This window comes from Myotis nattereri (assembly GCF_964212035.1).
Source record: "Myotis nattereri genome assembly, chromosome: 4".
Lineage (NCBI taxonomy): Eukaryota > Metazoa > Chordata > Mammalia > Chiroptera > Vespertilionidae > Myotis > Myotis nattereri.
The window spans coordinates 70,915,409-70,931,837 of record NC_138079.1 but is presented as its reverse complement, the minus strand read 5'-3'; the positions used below and the strand labels follow the sequence as shown (position 1 = coordinate 70,931,837).

At 36.2% G+C, this 16,429-nt stretch overlaps 1 protein-coding gene across 2 annotated transcripts in view; it reads right to left on the bottom strand.

Annotated features, from left to right (window-relative positions):
* DMXL1 (Dmx like 1) overlaps positions 1 to 16,429 on the bottom strand; it is a 159,458-nt gene that overhangs the window by 69,824 nt on the left and 73,205 nt on the right. For both annotated transcript variants that reach the window (XM_081088668.1, XM_081088669.1), the window contains exons 16-23: positions 15,629 to 15,748; positions 15,113 to 15,334; positions 10,446 to 12,128; positions 9,097 to 9,204; positions 4,390 to 4,559; positions 3,800 to 3,897; positions 2,475 to 2,640; positions 1,382 to 1,643 (exon numbers count right to left, since the gene is read on the bottom strand). In XM_081088668.1, the coding sequence (XP_080944794.1) occupies positions 1,382 to 1,643; positions 2,475 to 2,640; positions 3,800 to 3,897; positions 4,390 to 4,559; positions 9,097 to 9,204; positions 10,446 to 12,128; positions 15,113 to 15,334; positions 15,629 to 15,748 (2,829 nt within the window). The remainder of the gene's footprint in view (positions 1 to 1,381; positions 1,644 to 2,474; positions 2,641 to 3,799; positions 3,898 to 4,389; positions 4,560 to 9,096; positions 9,205 to 10,445; positions 12,129 to 15,112; positions 15,335 to 15,628; positions 15,749 to 16,429) is intronic.

Below are 16,429 nucleotides of genomic sequence, written 5' to 3'. Positions count from 1 at the left end.
CCCCCGCGCCTAGAATGAAGATTTAGTTGGCTCTAAAAGTATGTGATCATGTATTAATCCCAAATCAAAATACATTTTTGACAAGAATATGTATAGGTATAAAATAAGTGACTGGCCCTAGCTGGTTTGGCTCAGTGGCTAGAGCCTCAGCTTGCAGACTGAAGGGTCCCAGATTCAATTCCAGTCAAGGGCACATGCCCAGGTTGCAGGCTCGATTCCCAGGAGGGGGCATGCAGTAGGCAGCTGATCAATCATTCTCTCTCATCATTGATGTTTCTATCTCTCTCTCTCCCCTCTTCCTTCCTCTCTGAAATCAATAAAAATATATTTAAAAAAATAAAATAAGTGACTGGAAAAGACCTTTTATTTCTCCCCTTCATTATACAGAGGCCAGTTTGGAAATCTATAGCTTAGATGGCTAAGATACTAGAACAATTGAGTAATATGACTTTTTCATAATAAGACATACGACACTTCATAATTAAATGATGCTATACAAAAAGCTATGAACTAGAACCTTTTCCAATTAGTACTCCAAATGATATGACACCTACTATACCAACTATCATATACAATTCAATTCTAACTATGGAAAAATATTTGAAGAGCATATACCATCATTTTTATATAAAACTATATAAATAATTCCACATTATACTAACCTCTAGAAAAGTTTTAGCAGAAAGGATTTCTAAAACAAAAAGCAGAAGTAGATTCAAAAAGGAACATTAAAAAAAATGTACCTCACTCATCTTATGAACAAGACAGTCAAAAAATTAGCAATTTTAATCACACCACGTATGTCAACTTTCTTTTTCTTTTTCATAATATGTTTTTATTGATTTCAGAGAAAAAGGAAGAGGAAGAGAGAAATAGAAACATCAAGGATGAGAGAGAATCATTGATAGGCTGCTTCCTGTATGCCCCCAACTGGGGATTGAGCCCACAACCCGGGCACGTGCCCTTGGCCTGAATTGAACCTGGGACCCTTCAGTCCACTGGCCGATGCTCTACCCACTGAGTCAAACCGACTAGGGCTCAACTTTTTTTTTTTTTTTTTTTTTTACAATAAATACAGTTCTACTATATAAATTATAAAACTGATTAATATGCTAACTTCCACCTCAGATAAACTGAGTTTATATCAGTGTTTTCTTCAAAACATTTATATTCAACTGTTTATACATTAATATTGAACACACTGATTTCATAAAAACAGAAAATCCAAAGTATGCATAACTGTGTCCCCAACTGAACCATAAAATCTTAGACCATGTCTTCAACTTGCTTTGTTAGTACCATTAATACCTAACAGTGTGTTCTATACCCAGCAAATACTAATAGAACTCTTAGATCTTAACAACGTAAAAGTGCAGCTTACCATCTTCCTCTCTGACAGGTTGCTTTATTAATGTTTCCAGTGCACTACCATAATCTTCCAAAATCCAATATGCCATACTCCGAAGAAAAGGATCATAATGCATATTCATGTTCAATGAATTGAGTTCATCCATAGGAGAAAGAATTCCCAAAATTTTTTTACGCAAAATAGACTTATATGTTGCAGATTTATCAAATTCAGACTCATATAGTCTTGCTATTACAAGAGCCAACTGAATATCATTCAGTTTCTCAAGACATACCTTGTAAAAAAAAAAAAAGATTGTTTATAAATAAGCGGGAGTATCTTTCACTTAAGATAAACTCAACTCAATCACTATTAACTACATGAACACAAGGCTTTATTAATATCTGAAATCAGTGAACAAGGATGATTAAAAAAACATATACTGCTTGCTTTGGCAAGTCTATTGTCAGCATTTACGTTAATAGCTTACAAATTTTAGTATCTGCCAATACTAAATATGTTTGCAAAAAGAATTGGCCTAATAAGGAAATACTGAATAATTCTTAATAGCATCAAATCAAATGATGTATTTTGTTTTACTCTTGAACTCTTACTGTTCCCATCCACGTTAACAGACTATAATGTTTTCGAAATTTAAAAAAAAAAAAAGATTTTTGCTTGTATGAAACTGAGCAAAAGGGCAATTTAAGATAGAAATGTTATATCTCAAGTATTCATAAATTTTTAAGGTTTACTGAGAAAGAATCTGTTAAAAATTTGTGAAGGTTCATCAACTGAGACAGAGCAAAAAATATATAGGTTAAAATATGTTTTAATTGTAGGAGAAACTTTTTTTTTAACCTGTTCATGAATATTCTTATGAGTCAGATCAACTACCTATCTCTACCAACCAACACGACCTGGCTAATCTTAATTCTGTATAAACATCGTTCAAGCTCAATGACAAAATTTTAAAAGTCACTATAAAATATTATCAATTACTTTAGGTACTTAGCCTTGTGTTATTTCCACTAGACTTAAGTTGAAATAAAAAAATTAAAATTTTAGCCCTAGATAAAGAGCTTATAGATGACCATGCTATTTTTAAAAAGGTTTCATTCATTACCTCAATTGCATCTCTGAGGCAACCAGCTAAAAGAAAAAATGCTGCAGAATGTTCAAATCTCTGTTTGCCTAACAAAGAAAAAGCATTCTTTAAAGCTGCTTTACGCCATCTCTCATCTTCAAAATTGTGTCCAAAAAACTGTGTCATCTTGGTATCATTTTGGGATCTGTAAGGGGAAAAAAAGTATAAAAATTTTATAATATAATGTTTCTACATCAGAACTGATTTTATAAAGTTAGCCACTTAAAAGTTAAGACTGGCAAGAAACATTTGGCAGATTAAAAGTAACTATACATTTTCTTTTCTGAGCAAAGAACATTAATGATAAACATTTAATTTCTCAAAAATATCTCAGATTATTGAAAAAAATGCTTTCAAAATATTGAAAAACTACATTAGCAGCACTGGGATAAATTACTTTAAATCAATGTGAAATATATAATTTATATTAACTTCTGTGCTACTTCACCATTTAAACCTCATCAATCAATCACCTTTACTTTGATGATCAAAACCTAAAAACTCTGTCCTGATTCAAAACAACACTAAAAGGATCTAGTCTCTTACAAAACTGACTGGTACCATGATTTTCCCCCAGAGGTTGCTATTCATATGGTTCATGCTGAACAGAACCCAAAACAAATGGTGATCATGTTCGCCAAGTGTTGCTGAGGACAAATGAAAAAAAAATTCTAAGTGACCCAAACTCAATTTTGGAGTCTGGCCGATAAGAGGAGGGCAGTTTAGAGGGACAGCCTGGTCCATGGGCTCTTATAGAGCACAGAGTAGATGCTTGTTCCAGATTCTACCAATTTATCTTCCCAGCTTTAGTTCTTTGTCCTATAGGAATATCATAAAAAGTTCTTAAGCAAAAAAAATATTTTTCTGGCCTGATAAAACCTAAAAACAAACTAAAGTTACCTATCAAGTTCTTCTGCTCTGCCCAACCGGAGTGGCTCAGTGGTTGAGTATAAATTTATGAACCAAGAGGTGGCGGTTCTATTCCTGGTCAGGGCACATGCCCCGGGTGCCAGCTCAATACCCAGTGTGGGGCGTGCAGGAGACAGCCTATCAATGATTCTTTCTCATCATTGATGTTTCTATCTCTCTCTCCCCATCCATTCCTCTCTGAAATAAATAAAAATACATTAAATAAGTAAAAAAAGATGTGCTCTAGAAAACATCTGGGATTCTCCCCTATAAAATGTCTCCTTAAATATAAAAATAACTAAAAATCTACATGAATCATACTAACCAGAACAACAAATCTTTATTTCATACACTTTATGAACAGTTTTTCATTTTAAAGTAGTTTTCTCACCTACCTATATAATCCCCAAATCACAGCTTTCTTTTTCATTGCAAGGTAGAAAATGGCAGCATCTAAAGGATCATTCTTTCTATAAAAGGCTGCTTTGGCTACCTATAAGTAGAATATATTGTTCAATATTTCACAGAAATCATTTTTAAGTGAACAAATAGTTTCCCTCATATCCAAGATTTAATATACAGATTATTATACTTAATATACATTAATCTGTTTAAATGTTCAACAGATTTGTTAAATATGTATGTAAACACACACACATATACATTCAACAATTACAAAAATAATTTATGGTGATGGCCTCCAAGGATTCAGAGAGATGAGAACAGGACTATACTTTTCATTACAATCTTTTCTGTACTATTTTATTTTTTCTAAAAAGTATATGTATTTTGTAAAAATCTGACATATATACTAAACAAGTGTATCAACTAAAAATTTAAGAATTAGAATAGGAACTTTAAAATATTATATTCACATATTTTCAAATATAAAACTATGTAAAATCACCTCACTGCTTCAAAAAAACAAAGAGTGATTTAAAGGAACATCCAAAATATAATTTTCATACCAACAAAAAATACTTACCTTTTCTATGCATTTGCGTAAGATGCAAGTATTCCGAACCCACCATCCCACGCCCATAGCTCTCAGTTCAGACCAAGTGGGATTGTTTTTCTGCATTATTGGCAACATGTTCAGCAGTTCTTCTTCTGCTACTGAATGAAATGCCCAGGCAAAATGACTAGTAGACAGGCCTAAAGAAATGTCAAAAAAATGTTGGTAAGAAATATAAACACAATTATACAATGATTATCAGAAATGTGTTCCATATTTGCAAAAATATCTAAACTTTGTATGAGACTCAAAAAGTTACAATTAAGTGTTTAGGGCTAGAGGAAATATGGGTTATTTTTTTTCTTGCTTCTCTAAACAATCCTATCATTTCAATATTTTCTATAATGAGCATATATTTTCTATAATTAAAATATGTATTTTTAAAAAGATAAGAAAAAATGCTTATGGCAAATGCCACTGCGCTGAGTATTTTTGTTCTCTAGCTATTCCCCATGACTTTTTCTTAGAAAATGAGAAACACAAGGTATTTTTCTATACTGGGATGATTCTTCTTCAAAGCTGATTCTCATTTTCCTTTGGTCAACATTTGTTTTGTGAACTTAATTCTATGGAATTAAAAAAAGCATCAAATAAACATTATATCCTGGTGAACAGAATTTAAGACAGTAAAGACTCGTATCAAAAAATTTTCATACTATTTGTGTTTTTACCATAATACACATTGTTCATAAAGTTATTATTTTTATTAGCAATTCAATATTTTATATGAATATAGCAATGTTTTCATAATGACTTATTCTATTTGGGGCATTTGACTTATATGTAGTTTTTCACCAATAGGTAGTACAGATATAAAAAAAAAGAGTTTAAAAAAATTGTTTTTTCTTCCTAAAGTGGGATTAACATATATATTCCCATATTGCTTTTCAAAGAGGTTTTCTTAATTTTAAGTACTATAAAGCAATATTCAGGTACGTGTTTACCCATATTATGCTTACATTGAATTTTTCTTTTACTTTTTATAGTAGAGTGAATTGTTACCTCATTATTGTGTTAAATTGAGTTTCCTTCATTATTAGTGAAATAGAGAATTTCCCCTAGCATGTCTTTATTCTTTGTATTTTTTTGTTATTTACATATTTTGGCTATTTATCTGTCCAAAAAAAGGTACTGATTTTTTATGTTTTTATCAGCCCCTTATACATTATAGATAATAAACTTTATTTGACATTTAAAAGAAAAGCCCAAGCTGGGTGGTTCAGTTGGTAGGAGCACTGTCCTGTGCTCCAGAGGGTTGCGGGTTCGATTCCCAGTCAGGGTACATACTTAGGTTTCGGGTTTGATTCCTGGTCAGGGCGCGTATTGGAGGCAATGAATTGATGTTTCTTTCTCACAATGATGTTTCTCTCTTTCTCTCTCTCCTCTCTCTCTCTCAAATCAATAAAAACATATCCTTGGGTGAGGATTAAAAAAAAAAAAAGACTGTGAAGACTCTGGAATCAGAATGCATGCATTAAATTCCAAGTCCATCCTTAATTAACTATATAACTTTGAGCAAGCTTCTTGGTCTCCTGATTCCTCAATTTTCTCATTTAAAAAAGGTGAATAATCATGGGACCTACCATAATACATTGTTGTGAGGATTAAATTAATATTGTTAAAGCATTTAGAATAATACCTGGCACATAATAACTATTATTATCCCACTAGGGGCCCGATGCACGAAATTCGTGCAAGAGTAGGCCTTCCTTCCCCCAGCTGCTGGCATCGGCTTCCCTCTGGCACTCGGGACCCGGGGTTCCCTCCGGCCACAGGCGGGCACCAGGACCCGGGCTTCCCTCGAAGCCCCAGCTTCATCCGGAAGGTCACCCAAAAGGACGTCTGGTCTAATTAGCATATTATGCTTTTATTATTATAGATGTCACTATATTTAGGAAGGTACTTTTATGTTTATACAGCACCATTTACATTAGCAATTCTTTCAACCTATTGGCACCACATGGGGTGTTTATTGTTCAGCTTCTATTTCTTCTTCACAGTACATTTTGTTTAGGATTACTGGGCGAAGTAAATGATTAATTACACGATGTGGCTTTGAAATATATGGACTGAAAATTTGCACACTTGGTGGGGGGAGGGGGGACGTCCCTCAGACCAGCCTGCACCCTCTTGCAGTCTGGGACCCCTCAGGGGATGTCCACCTGCCGGCTTAGGCCCGATCCCCGGGGGATCGGGCCTAAGCTGGCAGTCCGACATCCCTCTGACAGTCCACAAGCCCTTGGGGGATGTCTTACTAACGGCTTAGGCCCGCGCCCCCCAGGGGAGTGGGCCTAAGCTGTTAGTCGGACATCATTAGCGCTGCCGCAGAGGCGGGAGAGGCTCCCGCCACCACCACTGCGCTGGCCAGCCATGAGCCAGCTTCTGGCTGAGCCTCGCTCCCCCTGTGGAAGTGCACTGACCACCAGGGGGCAGCTCCTGTGTTGAGCATCTGCCCCCTGGTGATCAGTGGACGTCATAGTGACCAGTCATTCCAGTCTTTCTGCCATTAGGGTCAATTTGCATATTACCCTTTTATTATATAGGACTAGGGGCCCGGTGCACGAAATTCGTGCACTGGGTGTGTGTGGGGGTGGGGGGGAGAGTGTCCCTCAGCCCAGCATGCCCCCTCCCACATACTGGGAGCCCTCAGGCGTTGACCCCCATCACCCTCCGATCACCTGATCGGCTCTCTTGCCCAGGCCTGACGCCTCTGCCAGAGGAGTCAGGCTTGGACAGGGGACCCCCATCTCCCCCCGATCACTGGCTCTGGCCCCCGCCCAGGCCTGAGGCCTCTGGCCCAGGAATCATGCCTGGGCAGGGGACCCCCATCTCCCTCTGATCGCTTGCTCCACCCCCCGCCCAAGCCTAACGCCTCTGACCCAGGCTTCAGGCCTGGGCAAGGGGACCATCATATCCCCCCAATCCCCGGCTCCGCCCCCCACCCAGGCCTGATGCCTCGGCCAGAGGAGTTGACCCTCATCACCCTAAAATCACCAATCACCGGATCGGCCCCTTGACCAGGCCTGAGGCCTCCGGCAGAGGTGTCAGGCCTGGGCAGGGGACCCCCAGCTCCCCGCGGTTGCAGGCTCCGCCCCTGCCCAGGCCTAACGCCTCTGGCCTAGGCGTCCGGCCCAGGCAGCGGACACCTGCAGTGGCAGCGGGGGGGGGGGGGGGGGGCGCGATCGTGGGCTTCGCTTTAGGCCCAGGCAAGGGACCCCTAGCTCCTGGGACTGCCAGCTTCGACCGTGCCCAGCTCCCATCGCTGGCTCCACCCCTACTTCCTGTTATCACTGGCCAGGGCGGCAAAGGCGCCTGATTCTCTGATCATGGCTGGGGGGCAGGGCAAAGGCGGCCCCAGGGCCGCCTTTGCCCTGCCCCCCATCTCTTAGCTCCCCCCTGGGTTTCAGATCACTGTCAGTGGCAGGGGGCTTCTTCCTGCTTTCCCTTTCGCCTCCCTGCATTGTGCCTACATATGCAAATTAGCCACCATCTTGTTGGCAGTTAACAATCTTAGTTGGCAGTTAATTTGCATATAGCCCTGATTAGCCAATGAAAACGGTATCGCCGTACGCCAATTACCATTTTTCTCTTTTATTAGTGTAGATTTCTATTATCTCTCAACCAAGTTCAATAATTTTTCATAAATAATTAAAGAACTTAACTTAGAATTTTTAGCTTTACTTTCCCCCAAAATGGAGAAGGAAGCAAAAAGAGAAACAAGGACAGAAAGGACAAGAGAGAGCAAGAGACAGAGACCAATTAACAGAGGCGAACCTGCAGAGTCAATAATGCTGGAAGGCAGCTCTATCTCTTATACTTCCTGGACACTGAACCAATAAATATCCTGTTTTGCTTAAGGTACCTTAAAGGTAGTAAAGTATTTCTGTTACTCTGAAAGTCCTGACTAACAGTATATATTAGTATCTGAAATGTTCTTAAACTAATATCTAAAATACACATTAATGTTAACAATAGTTTTAGGGGTACTCCTCTTTTGTAAAACAATTAAAATTTGAATATGTATCTTTTTCTGTAACAAAAATGTTAATCAATTTTTTTCTCTAAAATTTCAAAAGGGAGAAAAAGATAATCTAGAAAAGAAATTAAAGAGAATGAAATACTAATTGGCCTTTAATGTATGATGTGCTTAAAACATAGCACAGAATATCCAATTGCCCAATTGCTACATGTTTCTATTTCTTCATTAACTCTTTCCACCTACCAAAAATATTCCAATACTGCCTCAGTGGTTACAGTGTTGGCCCACACACCACAGGGTCGCCAGTTAGATTCTTGGACAAGTGCATGTATAGGTTTGATCCTAGGCCCCGGACTGGGTGCATGTGAGAGGCACTTAATCTATGTGTCTTTCTCACATCAATGTTTTTCTCTTTGCCCCTCTCTCCCTCCCTTCCACTCTCTCTAAAAATCCATGGAAAAAAATATCCTCTGATGAGGATGAACCAAAAAAGAAAAGAGAAAGAAGGAAAAAAAAGAAAATTTCCGATACCTTAAGTAAAGAAATTATGTGAAAATAAACATTTTTAAAATAAATTAAGGAAATTTAGCATGTGTCAAATTTGTCAGCATTATCATATCTGAGCAAATGCAAACTTCTGAAGCCTTTTTTTCTTCTTCTTGCCTTACTTCCTTTTAACAGATTACTACCAAAATCACCTTGGTGAAGGAGTTGAGCTCGATAAGCTGGAAGGGAAGTTGTAAGAAAAGTATGAAGTCGAACAGCCAAAAGAAATTTTAACCCACATTCGTCAAGAGTTTCTCCACCTATAAAAAAGGAAAAAAGCATTTACTCATTTTTATTTGTTAACACAACATTTCATCAGCAGAACACAAGTAAATGCTAATAATTCTGACAAGCAGCATATGTCACAGCACCAAATAGAGATAAAACATTCTGAAACTGAAAACAGTTATCAGTCTAAATATTTATTTTTTCCTATACAATTATATACTACAGAAAGAAGGATAGTTAAATATTGTGAAGAATAATAAAGAAGAGAATAAATTGACTAAGGGTCTGTGACATTTTTTATAATCAGACCTCCTCTGATCTGAATCTTAAATTTAACTAAATTTTAAAATAGTTTAACCTTCTCTGTGGTATATGTTACAATATTACCCATACTGATTCAAGTCATATACTCACCCCAATAATGTTCTGCTAACACTGAAAGAAATAGTTATACAGTGGGAAGGCCTGCTTTTTACATTAAATAATTAAAAATATAAGATACCTATAATATATTTATATCAAAAATAGTATCTACTAGCAACACTTCTTAAAGTAAAAGTGTCATGATTCATGGCCAATATTTTTTCTTTAATTTTTAATTATCATTATTTTCTTAAGTTTACCCCATATTTTCCCCTCAAGCAGAGTTCAAGGGGTCTAGCCTACTGATCTCTATCTGGTGCACCTGGCTGCACTTGTTTCAATCTTTGAAATGTGATGGAAATTCTACATTCAAATTGATTTGTAACTCAGGAGATTAAAAAGAAAAAAAAAAGATCTCTGGATGAGGAATAAACCTAATTTTATTATGCTTATTTCTGTTATTCTAGGTAGGAGCATACAGTAATGCAAATTTTTAAAATAAACCTCAATATATTAAAAGCCAAATAATAGCAAATTATGACAACATGAAAATAAAATGGAAATCACATTTGCATTATCTAAAGTAATTATTTAATAAGAATGTTAACTTTTCCTAAACTCAAAGGATTCAGGTGGATCTTTAACATTATTAAGCAAACTATTATGTAAAAATTTAAAATAACTGGCAAAATGAATTTTTGTATTATAATTTCTATTTCAAATTCTATTTCAGAGCACGATTTATGAGATAAATAGCAAATTTTCAAGTAAAAACTATTGTGAAGTCAGCAATGATGATTAAAAACGATTGTGAGCATCATTTTTATAAAATATTTTTTAGATTTTTCTGTGAAATTAGGTAAAAATATCACTAGTTTTTCTTCTGATCCTGTACCCAATTTAGTTTTACCTTGGCTTCTGTCTCTGCTTTCTCCAATATCAGTGCTGGTAGTTGCAATTGTATCTGCTAAGGCCATCAAAGACATCTGCTCCATCCTGGTGAGTCCTGGTAAACTAGAATGAAGTAAGTGGCCAGAAAGAACCTGAGCATGCTCAGGACCAAAGTAAGTTGGACTATATTGTGAAAGGTCAATAACCCTGGGCTTTGTATTTTCTTCATCTGTCTCTAACACATTATCAGTTATTGGAGTTGAAATCTGAAAAAGCTCATCATAATTTTCTTTTGATAACTGGTTTGAGTTATTCAAGCTACTCTGATTACTAGATTTCTCCAAAGATGAGTAATAGCTATCATCATCTGCCGCAAGTAAGGCATATAAAGGAAGTGGAGGAACAGAATCTATTTCTGTGTAATCTGTATTTTCACTCTTGTTGAATGTCTGGGGGTCTCTGGTGGTGCTTCCACTGGCACTGATGGTGAGAGACCTAAGGCGGCGCTCATGACAAGATTCCGTTTCATTCAGGGCCACAACTTCTCCAGCAATGCACTTGACAAGATGTGACAAGATGGCCTTTGCTCTTCGAACTTTGCCAAGATCCATGAGTTCCAAAAGCTGCAAGGGATGGTACTGAGGTAAAGTTGGGGAAAGAACATGAGCTGCTTCAAAAAGACCTGAATCTTCCATGTCCACAGAAGGATCAAATGCACTTTTCTTTCCACAGATTTTCTGTGCAAGACTGGTCATAGATCGAGTCAGAGTTTTCTTTGGAGGATGTAATCCAGAACTTGATGAGTTACTCTGTTTTATTAAACTTATTATAGATGGAGTGCTCCCATTGTATGAATCTGTTACAACAGGTTCTTGCTTAGAAGATGGCTGCCACTGGGAATATACATGCATCTCACAATCCATTCCTACCACCAGGATGCCATCCCGGACCCATGATAAAGAAACAGGAAAAGGTGGAGAGCCTTCTACAGAAGAAACCAAATCCACACTTCGTAACAGTACAAACTTAGAAAGAGGCACAACTTTAGTATTCTCCCAGAGAGGAAATGTCAGGCTTTCCTTACTAGTCTGTTCTTGTACCTTGCCATCCAGGAGTCCATACATCAAAAGTTTTGATCCAATTCCTACAGTCAAAATATGAGAACCATCTTCCCTAGATATCCAATCTAAGTGAACTAAATGCTTTATATTTGATGTTGTACTCTCTTTACTGGATAAATATACCTCCTGCTTATCATAGGCCACTAAATTGCTATCAATGCTAATGCCAGAATCCAACACCGTATTTAACTCATCTAAATGAATTGTCTGTTCAAGGACCCAACATGAACCTCCTGTAGACTCACATTCAAAAATGCTTACATGCATCACAAAGTCCTGAGAAGGTCTACTATTAGATGTAGGCTGCTTATATGCTACTGCTAAACGATTTGTGTGTGCACAGCTAACTTCTACAGGCCTTCCAGGTACAGTAATACTACTATTACTCTGATGTCCATCTTCAATAAGCAATGGCCATTCCTCCCAAGTGTATACAAGATCCATTTTTCCATTATTTGAAGTGGCAGCTTCTCCATATGTTACTTTGCATCTCCAGAATCTTACTTTCTCATCTGAGCATGAAGTTGCCAATAAATAGGGAGCACTGCATATGGGATATATGGAAGAAGAACTCAGATGACCTAAAATAAAAATAATCCATTAACAAAATGTCAAATTTGGTTAAATATTTCTATTTTCATGTACTAAAGGTTTTAGTCTTTTGTATGAACTACTGTTAACAACATTACAGTAAGTAATAGTTTAAGGGTCAATAAGATCAGTAAAAAGCCTTCAATGACAACAAAAAGTATGCAAGAAGAACAATATTACCAAATCTGAAAGAACTCTGAGACAATTTAGTTCAATTCCTGCATTTTATAGGTAAAGACCCTTGACCAAATATGTTAAGTATCTTATGCCTAAATCAAATAGCTAGATTAAGGTAGAATTAGAAAACCTGAATTTATGTCCTGGTTCTCACGCCAATATTCTTTTCACAGCTCTTTACTAGTTTTACATATTATTGTAAATCTCATTTTATAATTTTTTAAATATCTTTTTTATTAATTTCAGAAAGGAAGGAGAGAGGAGATAGAAACATCAATGATGAGAAAGAAACATCGATGGGCTGCCTCCTGCATGCCCCCTACTGGGGATTGAGCTTACTACCTAGGCATGTGTCCTGACCAGAAATTGAACCATGACCTCCTAGTTCATAGGTCAACACTCAACCATTGAGTCACACTGGCCGGGCTATAAATCTTATTTTAAAGATATCAGCACAGTTTTAAAAACTTGTCAACACTCATGGGTCACATCTCTGATATTTTTCAATAGCATTTTGTGAGTGGGCCATGCTTACCTAAATACTGAATTGGGCACTCAATGATTAGAGTATTTGATATAACTAATGCTGAGAAGATTCCTAAGTGGGACATAACATTTTCTTGGGCTTACTGTAATCATATACTCTTAATTTCCTAAACCAGGATTTAGCAAATTTTTTCTTAAAGGGACAGATAGTAATCATTTTGGGCTTTGTTAGCCATAGGTCTCTGATGTAACTACTCAACTCTGCCACTATAGATCAAAAATAGCCATATACAAATAAATGTGGCTACGTTCCACTCAAACTTATTTACAAAACAGGTAGATGGCCCATAGTTTGCCAACCCCTGTCCTATATAACATTTCTTATAATTAGAACATTTATCGTATTTTAAAAGCCCATTTCAACATAATTGTAATTTTTTTAAGTCCTCAGGAATATAGCACATTTTCTAATAGTCTTGACTAAAAAAAATTCTAAGACTAGGAAAAAACTTTTACAGTAGTCTCCCCTCATTTACAGTTCACCTTCCGTGGTTTCAAATACCAACGAGCAAATGAGATCTAAAAATATTAAATAGAAAATTCCAGAAATAAACAATTTGTAAGTTTTAAATTAAACACCATCTGAGTAGCATGATAAAATTCACACTGCCCAGTTTTGTCCTGCCTAGAATATGAGTCATCCCATTGTCTAGTGCAGCCGTGGGTAAACTATGGCCCGCAGGCTGATCTGGCCCGTTTGAAATGAATAAAACTATTGGAAAAAAAGACCGTACCCTTTTATGTAATGATGTTTACTTTGAATTTATATTAGTTCACACAAACACTCCATCCATGCTTTTGTTCCAGCCCTCTGGTCCAGTTTAAGAACCCATTGTGGCCCTCGAGTCAAAAAGTTTGCCCACCCCTGGTCTAGTGTATCTACATTGTGCTACCGGGCTGATAGTCACTTAGTAATCAGAGCAACTGTTGCGGTATCGCAGTGCTTGTGTTCAGGTAACCCTTATTTTACTAAATAATAGTCCCAAAAGCCTAAGAGTAGTGATGCTGGCAATTTGAATAATCCAAAGAGAAGTGGTAAAGTGCTTCCTTTCAGTGAAAAAGTATGTGCATATAGGAACAAACATAGTATATCTAGGGTTTGGTACTATCCTCAGTTTCAGGCATCTCCTGGGAGATTTGGAACTTAATTCTTCAGAATAAGGGTGGATTACTGTACCATACATTAGGTTTTCCATACAAAATAAATTTCTTCTTTCTCCCTAGAACTTCTTTTTTTCCTCCAAACTCAACTGGGGCCAAAGTTAAATAAGAGGATTGTTTTCAGAAATATCCTCAGTTTCTCTTACATTTGCCATATTATTTTAATTGGAATTCAGTAGTGAAGATAATACTGACTAAAGATAATAGCTCTTAAAAGTGTCAATGTAAGAGTCATTCTTTTTCAAAGGTTCACTTTCCTTGTACTAATTCCACTTTTATTAAATATACAAAGAAGTAGAATGCAGATGTTATCAAAACACTGTTAATACCTACACCTGCCAACTTAAATTAGAAAAAAATTAGGTATCTGATAACATAGCAACTGAAAAGCATTCAAGTAATCAGTCAAAAAAAAAAAAGTGAGGGAAGTAGAAAAGACCAAAACCCACACTATGACTATGAAAATGAAAGAATTAAGTGACAATAAGATAGATTTTTGTCTTAGTTTTCTTGATACCCTAGAACAGCAGTTCTTTATTTTTTGTGTGCATTAGAATTATCTGAAAGGCTTGTTAAAACAGACCCCAAGAGTTTTTGATTCAAAATTCTAGGGTACAGCCTAAGAATTTTTTCCCCCAATAAGTTCCTTGGTAATGGTGATGCTGCTAGTCTGGGGACCACCTTTTGAGAACCACTGCCCTAAGATAAAGATACTAAATATGAATCAGGAACACCACACTCATAATCCTTCACAACACACGGCTCCAGGGCAGCACTACTAATATTATCAACGTTGGGGAATAAGGGGCATTACTATCGCTACCCTAGAAACTTTCACTTTGTCTTCACAAAAGGATAATGAGAATTTATTTTAGGAATCAATATTTAAGACTACAACTGACTGATAAATGTCAAAGCAATCTGAAAACAATGAGAAATTTAAACTATCAAATTTAGGGTACTTAAAGATATTCTTTCCATTTATGTTTCTATGTGAATTTAAAAAGTAGTAGTTGCACATATTTTTCATTACCTAATAAGCACTCATGGATTACAAAGTTTGCAGTCTTTTTTCACAATATTTACAAACCTGCTGATGGCTTAACACTTATTATCTCAACTCCTTGTGGCAAATGCAACTCTTGGCTATAAACCATTTCTGAAGACAGAGTTAATTTGCTGGTACTCTGGAGATTTGCTCTGCAAGCCTGATACTTCTGTGAAAAAGGAGATAGGATTTTCTCTGGAGAAGATGAATAATGTTCTTCTGGCTGCCAAACTGCTTCAGATATTTTTGTATCTATATTTTCATCTATAAAACATAAGAAAAAAAGCAAAAACCAGAGGTGTGGGGGAACCCTATAAACATTATAAATTGCTAAATTTCATAATCCAAAACTGCCTTATAAAAGATTTTAAAAGTAATAAACATATTAATGATTCTTTATAACAAGAAAATCAGAACATAATTTTGCATTTTTAATTAACTGAATAAACTATATTATCACTATTCAATAAGAACAGCTTTAAAAATATGCACTGAACTGTCTAATCATATGTACTTTGTTAATTTAAGCCTACTTAAAGTTAAAACAAAAAGACTCACCCAATGAGACAGGAATGGACTTTAAATGTAAATTCCACATGTGTAACAATGAGCGGTTGTCTTGAGTGCACTCTATTACAATTAGGTAGAATTTTTCAGAAAACCCATTAGGTGAGCTGCCTATGGATATTAAAGATATTTTTCACTATCAACATGGATAAGTGAGATAACTTATTAAATATGATAACTTAAAATAACTGATTTTTAAAAATATATATTTTATTGATTTGAGAGGAAAGGAAAGGGAAACAGAGATAGAAACATCAATGATGAGAGAGAATCACTGATCAGCTGCCTCCTACACACCCCACACTGGGGATTGAGCCCCCAACCCAGGCATGTACCCTGACCGGGAATCAACCGGGAATCGAATCTCCTGGTTCACAGGTTGGTGCTCAACCATGGAGCTACGCTTGCCAGGCAAAATAACTGATTTTTTTTAATCAAAACTCTTATCTACAGCTCCAAATACAAACTGGAATTATAGAACAGAATCAACTTTACCACAAGAATTTGTATTAATTTAAAATTTTAACAAGTATGCTATGCTTAAATTTCATTTTTGAACTGACAGCCTTAAAAAAAAATCACATAATACAGTCATCACCAATACAATGTTCATACAGATTAGACCATATTAAGTAGGGAATTTCTGAACAGATAAGAACTATGTGATAGGTATGTTAAGTCAACATATCATGATGAAAATTGTGTTGTCAAATATATTTTGAAATAAGACCATAATGAAATGACCTGTTAATGATGTTTATCTAAGGACCAATATATATGTATTCATTATCC